This window comes from Mobula birostris, chromosome 12 (assembly GCF_030028105.1).
Source record: "Mobula birostris isolate sMobBir1 chromosome 12, sMobBir1.hap1, whole genome shotgun sequence".
Classification (NCBI taxonomy): Eukaryota; Metazoa; Chordata; class Chondrichthyes; order Myliobatiformes; family Myliobatidae; genus Mobula; species Mobula birostris.
In genome coordinates this window covers 7,493,130-7,505,792 of record NC_092381.1, presented here as the reverse complement: position 1 = coordinate 7,505,792, position 12,663 = coordinate 7,493,130, and the positions used below count along the sequence as shown (strand labels likewise).

The window sequence follows — 12,663 nt, the reverse complement described above, 5'->3', positions numbered from 1 at the left end:
TGGTGGATTATTTTGGTGACCTCTGAGCTAACCTTCCCCAAAACTCAAGCACTATTTTTAATGAGTCCCTTATTGAGTGAGGACATATACAACAGTATTACTGTTACTGGCGCAGTCATAAATAATGTGTACTAAGTGGTAGAGAGTGTTTTCCACACTCACATTTTCCCAGTCAAATTGGGAAATAGAAATACTAAAAATGATGTCATGGTTAAGATGGACTTGAATTTATTTCACATCTTTTGTTTGTCATTAATCATTGCAAATATTCTGAAAATCAAATGCCAATTTTGGCATTTCACATTACTGATTTTTATCATCACTATAAATGATTGCAATTCTTTATCTCTCTGATTACAATAGCTCCGATTATGCAATCTGTAAAGAAAAAACAACCAGTATTTGAGATCTGTCAATTAGTCTGAATAGTACTGTCTTGTGGGAACGTGGTTTATCCACCAGTCTTCTACCATCACACCTTCTACCCCTGTCATTCAATGATTTTTAGTGGAAAGCATGATTTTTTTTATTTGTGTTTTGAAGATTTTCCTTCCATATCCAATTTCCATTTTTCTTTACAATAGTATAGTGATTCCTGTGCTGTAACCAGTATACGGTACTGTTCTGAACTCAAATCCAACTGTGGTAGGACAGAAATTAGCAAACTGGCACTAGGTAATAATGGGGGTCGCCGATTATTATATACACTCACCTAATATTCTCCAGTAAAGAAAATAAGCACCCATGTCCTATCTGGTTCGTTGTTAAAGTCAATAATTTATTATCATATCAACCATCAAGAACATACATAGAAAGGTGCTGGAAATGACCCAGTAACATCATGAAGGATCCCACCCATCCTGCTCATGGATTGTTTGTCCTACTTTCTACGTAGCATCTATGCCAGGACCACCAGACACAAAAAACATTACTTTCCCCAAGCAGTAAGGCTGATCAACACCACCTCCCACTAACCCACCCCTCCACACCCCCAACCACCACTACTTTATCACTTCCTGTCAGTCATGTTACGTACAGACACTTATGTGTCTAGCATCACTTTATGAACATAGGATCAACATAAGTATATAAGTTATCTTATTTATCTATATTTATTGTGGAGGTTTTTTGTGCTGCATCAGATAATTATTTCATTCTCCTTTACACTTGTGTACTGGAAATGACATTAAACAATCCTGAATCTTGAATCTGCACAAGTCCATGTGTGCACAGGTACAATGAAAACATACCTGCAGCAACATCACAGGCACAGAGCTTCAGATAAGCAGCATTCACAAAAAAAAATCTTAAATTCATCATACATTTAACACAAATTTTACAAGAATGAATATAATTAGAACAAAAGAGAACAAAGTCCATTTTAACGTAGTGATCATAGCGTTTTTAAACTCTGGTGGTTAGGGTTGTGCCAGTTGGTTAAAGAACCAAATGGTTGAGGGGAAGTAGTTGTTCATGAACCTGCTGGTGTAGGAGTTGAGGCTTCTGTACCACCTGCTCGATATTAGCTGTTAGATAATTAATGCCATCTTTTACCAACAGAGTTTTTAAAACAAGTGACCTGTCCATAAGTGTACCAAAAGGCAAACAGTTGGGCCCAACTGTTGTTTGTTTATGTGTAAAGTTAATGTTTTTAAAATTAAGTTGTAAATCACCTTCATAAATCAAAGTCATTGAGTACCGGAGTTGGGATGTTATGTTGAAGTTGTATAAGACATTGATGAGGCTAATTTGGAGTATTGTGTGCAGTTTTGGTCACTTACCTGCTGGAAAGATATCAGTAAGATTGAAAGAGTGCAGAGGAAATTTACAAGAATGTTGTTGGGACCTGAGGACTTAAGTTATATGGAAAGGTTGAACAGATTAGGTCTTTGTTCCCTAGATCATAGAATGAGGAGAGATTGATAGAGGTTTACAAAATTATGAGGGGTAAAGATAAGGTAAATGTAAGCAGACTTTTTCCACTGAGGTTGAGTGAGACTAGATAGAACTAAAGGTCATGGGTAAGGGTGAAAGGTGAAATGTTTAAGGCAGGGGTTTCCAAACCCCTTGGTAAATGGTATGGGCTATGGCATAGGACAGGTTGTGAATGCCTGATTAAGGGGAACATGAGGAACTCAGCAGTTGGTGCAAGTGGTGGATGTGAGGTCAATTGCAACAATTACAGACATTTAGATAAGTACATGGATGGGACGGTTTGGAGGGCTATGGTCCAGGTGTAGCTTGATAGACTAGGCAGGATTATAGTTCAGCATGGACTGGATGGGCCTGTGTATGTGCTGTATTAGTCTATGATTCTAAAACAAAAATACAGATGCTTGAAATCCGGAATAAAAAAGATGAATATATTTTACAGACCAGGCAGCATCTGTGGAAAGAAAAACAATGGTTGATGCTTCAGGTTGATTATCTTTTGGGACAATTTTAATAATGAACTAGCAGCATTCTGTCACACTTTCACTCTCCAGTGATCCAGTCTGATATCATTTTCAACTTTTATTTAAAACTAAATTTAAACTTACAAAGAGATGTAACTGGTTCAATTTGATATTTACCCCATGCATCTGTAGGTCACAGATTTTGGTTTCGCAAAGAGGGTAAAGGGCAGAACCTGGACACTTTGTGGAACACCAGAATATTTGGCACCAGAGATTATTCTCAGCAAGGTAAGCTGAAACAGGAATAGATTCCTCAGTACATAACAGTCCAGTATGGATTGCATGGTAGTGTAGAGGTTAATGCAATTGCTTTACAGCACCAGCAATACCCGATCAGGGTGCAATTCCCACCCGCTGTCTCATAGGAGTTTTACGTTCTCCCTGTAACCACATGTGAGCTTCTCTGGGTGTTTCGGTCTTCTCCCAGATCTCAAAGATATATTGGTTAGAGTTAATAGCTTGTGGCCTGACCCCAGCACATCCCCGAACTGTGTTGGTTGTTGACACAAAATGACTTATTTAACTGTATGTTTCAGTGTACATATGACAAATAAAGGTAACCTTTATCTTTAATCTTTATAGCTGCTGCCTTTCTCTGACCATGAGACAGTGTCATGAGGTGCTGCAGTACATGTGGCAATGGTCCTTGCACACTTTTTGGAGGAGTATTAAGGGTTAGATTATGATGTCGTGACCATGAACAGCAACATATCAGCAAGTCAGAAGGGAGTGTGACATGGAGAGAAACATCTAGGTCCACTGTTTTTGTCCTTTGTGATAGGAGGTTTGGGAAGGCTTATGAGTGACGTGGGTGATCGTGGACTTTGACCATGATTGTTCTTGGCAAACCTTTGTAGAGAGTGGTTTTCCATTGCTGCCTTCTAGGCAGTGACTTACAAGATGGGTGACCCCAATCATTATCAATACTCTTCAGAGATTGTTTACCTAGTGTCAGTGGTTGCATCACCAGACTTGTGATATGCATTGTACTTTATAATCTTTTATTTTGAGAAAATGTAATTAGTTTTGTGCTCCCACATTGTATAGAGTGCCTGAATGTTTTTGTATGTTGCAATTTGTAGGGCTATAACAAAGCAGTGGACTGGTGGGCACTGGGGGTTCTAATCTATGAAATGGCAGCTGGATACCCCCCATTCTTTGCAGACCAGCCGATACAGATCTATGAAAAGATTGTCTCTGGAAAGGTGAAGTTGGATTTTAATTTTTTTTCAAGACTCCTATCTTTTCTTTCTCATTTTGCTAATTTACCATTCTGTGTTGTGTTGCTACCACTTCATAGTGTTTACAGTTTTCTCATCCGCTCCACTATTTACTAAGTGTCAGAATCAGATTTATGATCACTGACTTACATAGCAGGTAATTTGCCTTTTGTGGTAGCAGTACGAGGCAAAGACATAAAAAAAATTACTGTAAATTGCATAAATACAGCATAGAATAAAAACAGCAATAACGAAGTAGTGTTCATGGACCCTGCAGAAACCTGATGGCGGATGGGAAGAAGCTGTTCCAGGATCATTAGATTGTCAGTCTTCATGCTGCTGTAGCTCCCTGCAGAAGGTGGGGCGCAGATGGTGAGGGTCTTTAATGAATTGACGGGCATCCCTTTAGAACAGAGATGAAGAGGAATTGCTCTTTAGCCAGAGGGGGGTAAATCTGTGGAATTCATTGCTGTAGATGGATGTGGAGGCCAAGTAATTAGGTATATGTAAAGTGGAGGTTGATAGGTTCTTGATTACTTAGGGCGTCAAACATTGCCAGGAGAAGGCAGGAGAATGATGTTGAGAGGAGTAATAAATCAGTCATAATGGAATGGCAGACAAGACTCAATGGGCCAAATAGCCTAGTTCTTCTCCTGTGTCTTATGTTCTTATAAGGGTGGAACTTACTTTAAATGATATCCTCAGTGGTTGGAGGGTTGTGCCTGTGATACAGCAGTCTGCTGCCTCTGTGCACTGGCACCTTCATACCAGATGGTGATGCAACCAGGCAGAATCACCTGAATAAAAATGCTAGTCTTTGGTGACATACTAAATCTCCAATCCCTAAGGAGGTATAGATGCTGGCATGCCTTCTTTGTGATTGTACCTGTACCTCCTCCCCAATGGTAGTAATGAGAAGAAGGTATGTCCCAGATGGTGAGAGTCTTCAGTCATGAGTGTTCATAATGTTCCATCCAGTGGTTGAGTGGGTATAATGCAATGCTAAATTGGTTTGTTACTGTCACATATACTAGGGTATTGTGAAAAACTTGTGTGCTGTTCATACTAATCAATTCATTACAACAGTACATCGAGATAGTATAAGGTAAAACAATAGCAGAATGCAGAAGAAAGTGTTACAGTTAGAGAGAAAGCACAGCACAGGTAAACAAGGTGCAAGGCCTTAATGAGGTAGTGAGGTGAAGAATCCATCTTATTCTGCAGTGGCCCATTCAGTACTCTTATATAGTGGGGTAGAAGCTGTCCTTGATCCTGGTGGGACATGCTTCCTGACTGTATTGGACAGAGTCCATGGAGAGGAGCTTTCTCTGATGTGCACAGCTTTAAGGCAGGTTTGTGGTAATTCTGCTGAAGTCTTGTCAAATGACAGAGCAGACAAGAGGGCCCAAATGGCCTCCTGTTCTCTTGTGTTCTTTTATTAGTGGGCAGTTGGTGAATGAGGAGGAGGAAACATTCACCCTTCAAAATCCCTCTTAGTAGACAGGCATTTGCCAATTGTGAGGTATGTAGTTCCATTTGCCCGAGAGATGGTTACTGCACACAAATTCATCTAAAGCAGCTTGAGACTTTGGATACTGGAGCTAATACCCTTTGTATGGAAAACTTTGCCCCTCAGGTTCCTATGAAATCTCTCCCCTCTCATCTTAAACCTATGCCCTCAAGCTCTTGATTCCTCAATATTGGAAAAAGACTGTGCATTCACCCAATCTATGCCCCTCGTGATACTATGCAACTCTATATCATCCCTCATATCCTACGTTCCAATGAATAAATTCCAAGCCTTCACAACCTCTCTCCATAACTCAATCTCTCAGTTACCAGCAACATCCTTGTAACATGGAACATTACAGCACATGTGACAAAAGACCAAGTTATCAGAAGATTGATGCTGATAAGAGAGACAAAGAGAGAAACATTCCAAATGTTAATGAGAGACAAGAGAGATTAACGAAAAGAGACACAGTTCCGAGTATTGACAGACCAGTTGCTTTGAACCTGAACTGTTTGAAGTTTGATGGACAGGCGATACCCCAGCAGGGGGATAAAAGGAACAGGTTCGCTAAGGCAAGCGACACACCACGACACCACGAGATAACGAGACCCTGGAAGTGTGTTGTGCCCCCCCCCCCACAAGTTGGTGGAAGTTTTGGAGGTCTGATCGCGGGACCGACCATAGACGCACAGGGTGGAAGGGTACGATCGGTGGGAACCTGGTGTGTGTGTCCGCCCTTGCCTGGGTGCTGGGTTCACCGCAGAAGAACGATCGTATCCGGAACGGAGGGGTCACAGTTGGTGACCTCAGAAGACATTACAAAGGGCTCGCCCGAAAGCTAACTGCGAGGAATATCAAAGGTCTGTTTGAATCCGATTTGAATATTATCATTCACGCGCACTCTCTCTCTCTCTCTCTCCCCCCCCAACGGCACAACAGCGATTACTGCGAACTGAACTCTGCGACTGATCATTTTACCCCTAGACTGCAATAGAGCTTGATTGATCCTATTATCTTAGTTCTGTGTACAGGCGTGTTTTATCATTGCTAATCTGTTGCATTTATATCCTTATGATTAGAGTACTGTGTTACTTATTTCTTTAATAAAACTTTCTTAGTTCCAGTAATCCAGACTCCAACTAAGTGGTCCATTTCTGCTGGTTTGCCAACCCAGTTACGGGGTACGTAACACACAGTACAGGCCCCTTTGGGCCACCATGTTGTGCCAGACCTTTAACCAACTCCAAGGTCAATCTAACCCGTCCCTCTCACATAGCCCTCCATTTTTCTATCATCCGTGTGCCCATCTAAGAGTCTCTTAAATGTCCCTCGTATATCCGCCTCTACACATTCCACACACCCTCCACTCTGTAAAAACCTACCACTGACACCCTATACTTTCTTCCCAATACCTTAAAGTATACCCCTTTACATGACACCCTGACTTTTATCCCCAGTGTCCTGACTGATGAAGGCCAGCATGCCTAAAGCTGCCTTCACCACTCTGTCTTCCTCCCCTTTCAGGGAGCCATGTACTAGTACTCACAAACAGAAGAAATTCTGCAGATGCTGGAAATCCAGAGCAACACACACAAAATGCTGGAGGAACTCAGCAGGTCAGGCAGCATCTATGGAAAGGAATAAATACTTAACGTTTCATTCCTGATGAAGGGTCTTGGCTGGAAACATTGCTGAGTTCCTCCATCATTTTGTGTGTTGCTATGAACAGTTATTACCCCTCAACCATCAGGCTCTTGAACCAGAGGAGATAACTTTTCTCAGCTTTACTCACCCCATCACTGAACGGTTCCCATAACCTATGGACTCACTTTCAAGAACACTTCATCTCATGTTCTCGATTTTTATTGTTTATTTATTTATTATTGTTATTTTCTTTTTGTATTTGTACAGTTTGCTGTTTTTACAGGTAGATTGTTTGTCCATTTTTGTGCAGTTTTTCACTGATTCTATTGTGTTTCTTTGTATTTTACTGTGAAAACCTACAAAAAAGTAAATCTCAGGGTTGTGATATATAGGTATACTTGGAACTTGTACACAGTTCCTCTGTTCTGAAACATTAATTGGTAATCTGTAATTTTAAAGTGCCCATGAGGTCCACAGTACAAACTTGCATGGGATCCCATTATCAAATGGCTGACACTCTACCTTAATTTCAGGTACGGTTTCCTTCTCACTTCAGTTCAGACCTGAAAGACCTGCTGCGAAACTTACTTCAAGTAGATCTGACCAAACGATACGGGAATCTCAAAAACGGTGTGAATGACATCAAGAACCACAAATGGTTCGCCACTACAGATTGGATTGCAATTTACCAGAGGAAGGTAGGTGCTTTGCCCAGCTCTTCAAACTTGATAAAGTTTGAATTTAGATGACCTCTGAGATTTCATGAAGTGATTCCTGTCAGTATTGCTGTTTTTTTTTGTCAGAATCAGGTTTAATATCACTTCTAGTGTCTTCCAATTCCAGACCATAGCCCTCCATACTCTCCCCATCAATGTACTTATCCAAGCTCTCTTAACTGTTGAAATCAAACCCACATCCACATTCATTCTGCACTCGCACCACCCTCTGAGTGAAGAAGTTGCTGCTGTTCTGTTCAGAAGACGTTTAGTTACTGATTCTTTGCAATTTGAAATCTCGATGCTGCCCTCCTGTTCTGGTAAACTTCTGACGAGTAATTGTGTACAGTTCTAGTCACCTACCTACAGGAAAGATTTCAATAAGACTGAAAGAGTGCAGAGGAAATTTACAAGGATATTGCAGGATTTGCAGACCTGACTTACAGGGAAAGTATAAGTAAGTTAGGACTTCATTCCCTTCTGCACAGGAAAGTGGGGAGATTTAATAGAGGGGGGAGGGAACGTCGACTCAGACCATGCGAGGCCTGCATCGGGCATTTTCATACCTTACAAGGCGCAGATTGGAAGTCTGCCACAGCTGAGGCTCGAACTAGCGACCTTGAGATGACTAGATGAACACCTTAACCACTTGGCCACGTGCCCAACACGATTTAATAGAGGTACACAAAATTGTGAGGGGTAGAGGTAGGGTAATTGCAAGCAACACACATCAAAGTTGCTGGTGAACGCAGCAGGCCAGGCAGCATCTCTAGGAAGAGGTGCAGTCGACGTTTCAGGCCGAGACCCTTCGTCAGGACTACACCTCTTCCTAGAGATGCTGCCTGGCCTGCTGCGTTCACCAGCAACTTTGATGTGTGTTGCTTGAATTTCCAGCATCTGCAGAATTCCTGTTAATTGCAAGCAGTCTTTTTCCACAGAGGTTGGGTGAGATTAGAACTCGTCATGGATTAAGGGTGAAAGGTAAAATGTTTAAGAGGAACATGAAGGGGAACTTATTCGCTCAGAGGTGTTGTGAGTGGGGAGCGAGTTGCTAATGGAAGTGGTGGACAGAAGTTGGATTGCAGTATCAAAGAGAAGTTTGGATAAGTCCATGGAGGGCTATGGTGCATATCAATGGGACTAGGCAGAATAACAGTTTGGCACAGACTAGATGGGACAAAGAATGGTTCCGTAGTGCTCTGTGACTGTAACTAAATCCCAAAAGAGTCAGCCACAACCTTTACAGCTGGCTAAATTCTGCCCCCAGCTGTGCTGGATGTCATAGGATATTTTGGGGACTGGACCTCTGGCGTTTTGCCACCGGGAGTCCTTGCACCATCCAAGAACACACCTGGAATCCAGTGAGTGAAGTGGTGCACCACGGTAGTATAGCGGTTAGCGCAACACTATTACAGCTTGGGGTGTCAGTTTCAAGTTCAATTCCAGCGTACTCTGTAAGCGAATCTGCATATTGTTTCCCATGTATGCGTGGGTTTTCCCCAGGTGCTGCAGTTTCCTCCCACCGTCCAAAGATGTACGGTTTAGTAGGTTAATGTGTCATTGTAAACTGTCCTGTGATGAGGCTAGGGTTAAATAGGTGGGTTGCTGGGCAGTGCAGCTCAGTGGGCCAGAAGGGCCTGTTTCGTGCTGTGTCTTTAAGTTAAAATAAAAATGGGCCTGGATCAGTTCCATCCACAAAATGCAGCTGCCCTTAATTTGTAAGAATTTGGGTAATTGGAGTCTGAGTTACAAGGTACAGGAAATGATATTGTTGCTCCGTATAAATGAACTGCACAGATGTGCCTTGTGCATGAGGTGTGTCTGTTGGACTGAAAGAGTTGAGCTCCAAGTTCCAGCCTGTGAGAACCAGGAATTATTTTAAAGGTGCCCAGCTTTAGGACGTACAGCACTAAAGCATGGGAACTGGTTACAGGGAGAAGGCAGGAGAACGGTGCGCCATGATAGTGTAGCAGTAGCACAGGGCATTGTTTGTAGTTCAATTCCAACGCTGCCTGTAATGAGTTTGTATGTTCTCCCCGTGACCAAGTGGGTTACCTCCAGGTGTGCCAGTTTCATTCCACGTTTCAAAGACATACCAGATAGTACATGGGTTAATTGGTCAATTAAGGCTAGGGTTAAATAGGTGGGTTGCTGGGCAGTGTGGCACATTGGGCTTGTTCTGTGCTGTATCGCTAAGTAAATAAATAAATAAAGTGGAGTTAATCAGGATAAAAAAATCAGCCATGATGGAATAGCAGAGCAGACTCAATGAGTTGAATGACTTAATTCTGCTTCTATGTCTCATGGTCTAACGGGCCCTTCAGTCTATGATGTTAACTAATTAAAGTAATGGTTAAATCCCTACCTAAGCTAATCATTTCTTACATCATGTCCATATCCCTACATTCTCTGCTTATTAATGTGTATGTATGTAGGGGTCTTTGAAACACCTCTGTATTTCCCTCCACTACCACCTCTGGCAACGAATTTCAGCAACATGGCACTCTGTGTACAAACAAATCTTGCCCCACACAGCCCCTTTGAACTTGCTCCTTTTTACCTTAAATTCATGCCCTCCAGTATTAGATGTTTCAACCCTGTGGAAAAGATATACCACCTGTTTATCCTATCTCTGTCTCCTGATCTTTTACACTTCTATCAGATCTCCCCTCAGCTTCCACGATTCCAGAGAAAACAACCCAAGTTTGTCCAAACTCTCTGCATAGTATGTGACCTTTAAACCAGGCAGCATCCTGATAAACCCCTACAGTACCCTGTCCAAAAGTCTCCACGTCCTTCCTATAATGTGGTGACCAAAACTGTATGCACCCTAACCAGAGTTTTATAAAGCTGCAACATAATTTTCGGACTCAAATGCTTCATCTACTAAAGGCAAGCATATCATACAACTTTTTTTTAAACAGCGCAGCCACTTTCAGGTTCCTGTGGACTCACCCTAACACCCTTCTGCACATTAGATGTAAGCATTGCAGAGTTAATGTTCCCCTTTGATATTATTTTCTCTCAAGTGATTTTAATAACCAATAGTTCTCTTTCAATATTTTTATTAATATTATATAAATTGCATAAATACAAATACAAAATTCATAAGGATACTAGTAATACAAATTACATTACATTTAAATCACAGTAATATGATGACAGTATCCCATATTCCAAATCAATCATGTAGAAAAAAAAGATTGAATTATGAAATGAAATAAAATAAAATCATTGTATTTTATTTAAAAAAATGTCTACCCCCACTACCAAAATGAGCTGGTTGGTAAAAAAAAAGAGGAAAAAAAAGAAATACCTTACCATATAATATTATAATAATAATGGCTCAGATTCATACTTTAATTAGTTCAAAGATTATGAAAATAATTCAGAAAGGGTCCCCATAACATTAGAAAATCATGTTTAGAATCAGAAATCGAACAACGAATCTTCTCCAGATCAAGGCACAACATAACATCAGACAGCCATTGAGCATGAGTGGGCGGGGGGGGCTTCTTCCACCTGAGCAAGATCACCCTCCTGGCCATAAGAGACATAAAGGCCAATACCCGCAAATTAGATATTTTGTTGCACTATCCTCGACAATAGCAAACATGGCAGTCAAAGGATTGGGCTTAAAACTAGCATTGAAAAGTACAGAAAAAGTTCGAAATACATCTTTCCAAAATTTTTCAAGGCTCGGACATGTCTAAAACATATGGATTAGTGTGGCCACTCCATTAGTACATCTATCTGCGTAGAAACGAGAGAGCTTGTCTTTAGACATATGAACTCTTTATACTTTATTGTCACCAAACAATTGATACTAGAGCGTACAATCATCACAGCGATATTTGCTTCTGCGCTTCCCGCTCCCTGGATTACAAATCGATAGTAAATATTAAAAATTTAAATTATAAATCATAAATAGGAAATAGAAAAATGGAAAGTAAGGTTGTGCAAAAAAACCGAGAGGCAGGTCCGGATATTTGGAGGGTACGGCCCAGATCCAGGTCAGGATCCGTTCAGCAGTCTTATCACAGTTGGAAAGAAGCTGTTCCCAAATCTGGCCGTACTAGTCTTCAAGCTCCTGAGCCTCCTCCCGGAGGGAAGAGGGGCGAAAAGTGTTTTGGCTGGGTGGGTCAGGTCCTTGATTATCCTGGCAGCACTGCTCCGACAGCGTGCGGGGTGAAGTGAGTCCAAGGATGGAAGATTGGTTTGTGTGATGTGCTGCACCGTGTTCACGATCTTCTGCAGCTTCTTCCAGTCTTGGACAGGACAACTTCCATACCAGGTTGTGATGCACCCTAGAAGAATGCTTTTATGGTGCATCTATAAAAATTAGTGAGGGTTTTAGGGACAGGCCAAATTTCTTTAGTTTTCTCAGGAAGTAAAAGCGCTGGTGGGCCTTCTTGGCAGTGGACTCTGTGTACCACTTTGAATTGTAATAAAGAATGATGAGCACATAATTTATCAATTTCAAAATAATCTTCCAGCTCTCTTCAGATATGAAAATCTGTAAATCCTTTTCCCAGTCTCCTTTAATTTTATCTAAAGAGGCCTTTTTCAGTCCCAACAGCAGACCATTAATGTAAGATATTGAACCATTGTCAAAGGGTTTCAAATTAAAAATTGTATCTATTATATTCTTATCTGGACTTGTAGGAAATGTATGTAATTGAGATCTTAAAAAAATCTCTAATCTGTAAGTATCGAAAAAAGTGTGTATTGGAAAGGTTAAATTTCTTTGAAAGTTGCACAAAAGAGGAGAGATTCCCTCCATCAAATAAATTTAAAAGATAAGTTAATTAAAGATGGTTTAAAAAAACAATTAGTAAAGATGGGACTTGAGAGGGAGAATCTCAATAAACCAAAATGTTTTCTAAACTGTAACCAAATCCTCAAAGTATGTTGACCACCACATTGTCAGTTAGTTTATTTAAAGATAAAGGAAGCAAGGATCCAAGTAAAGAAATAATGGAAAATTTCATTACAGAGTTCACTTCCAAAGAATATAGGGCAATTCTCGTGGTTAACATAATATATCCAGAACATAATATTTTGTATATTAACTGCCCAATAATATAACCTAAAAATGGGTAAGGCAAAGCCTC

The 12,663-nt window shown here is 40.9% G+C and overlaps 1 protein-coding gene across 1 annotated transcript in view; it reads left to right on the top strand.

The window, feature by feature from the left end:
* Positions 1 to 12,663, top strand: part of LOC140205737 (cAMP-dependent protein kinase catalytic subunit beta) — a 239,223-nt gene that overhangs the window by 217,842 nt on the left and 8,718 nt on the right. The window contains exons 7-9 of the mRNA XM_072273292.1: positions 2,589 to 2,684; positions 3,539 to 3,661; positions 7,367 to 7,531. Of these exons, the coding sequence (XP_072129393.1) occupies positions 2,589 to 2,684; positions 3,539 to 3,661; positions 7,367 to 7,531 (384 nt within the window). The remainder of the gene's footprint in view (positions 1 to 2,588; positions 2,685 to 3,538; positions 3,662 to 7,366; positions 7,532 to 12,663) is intronic.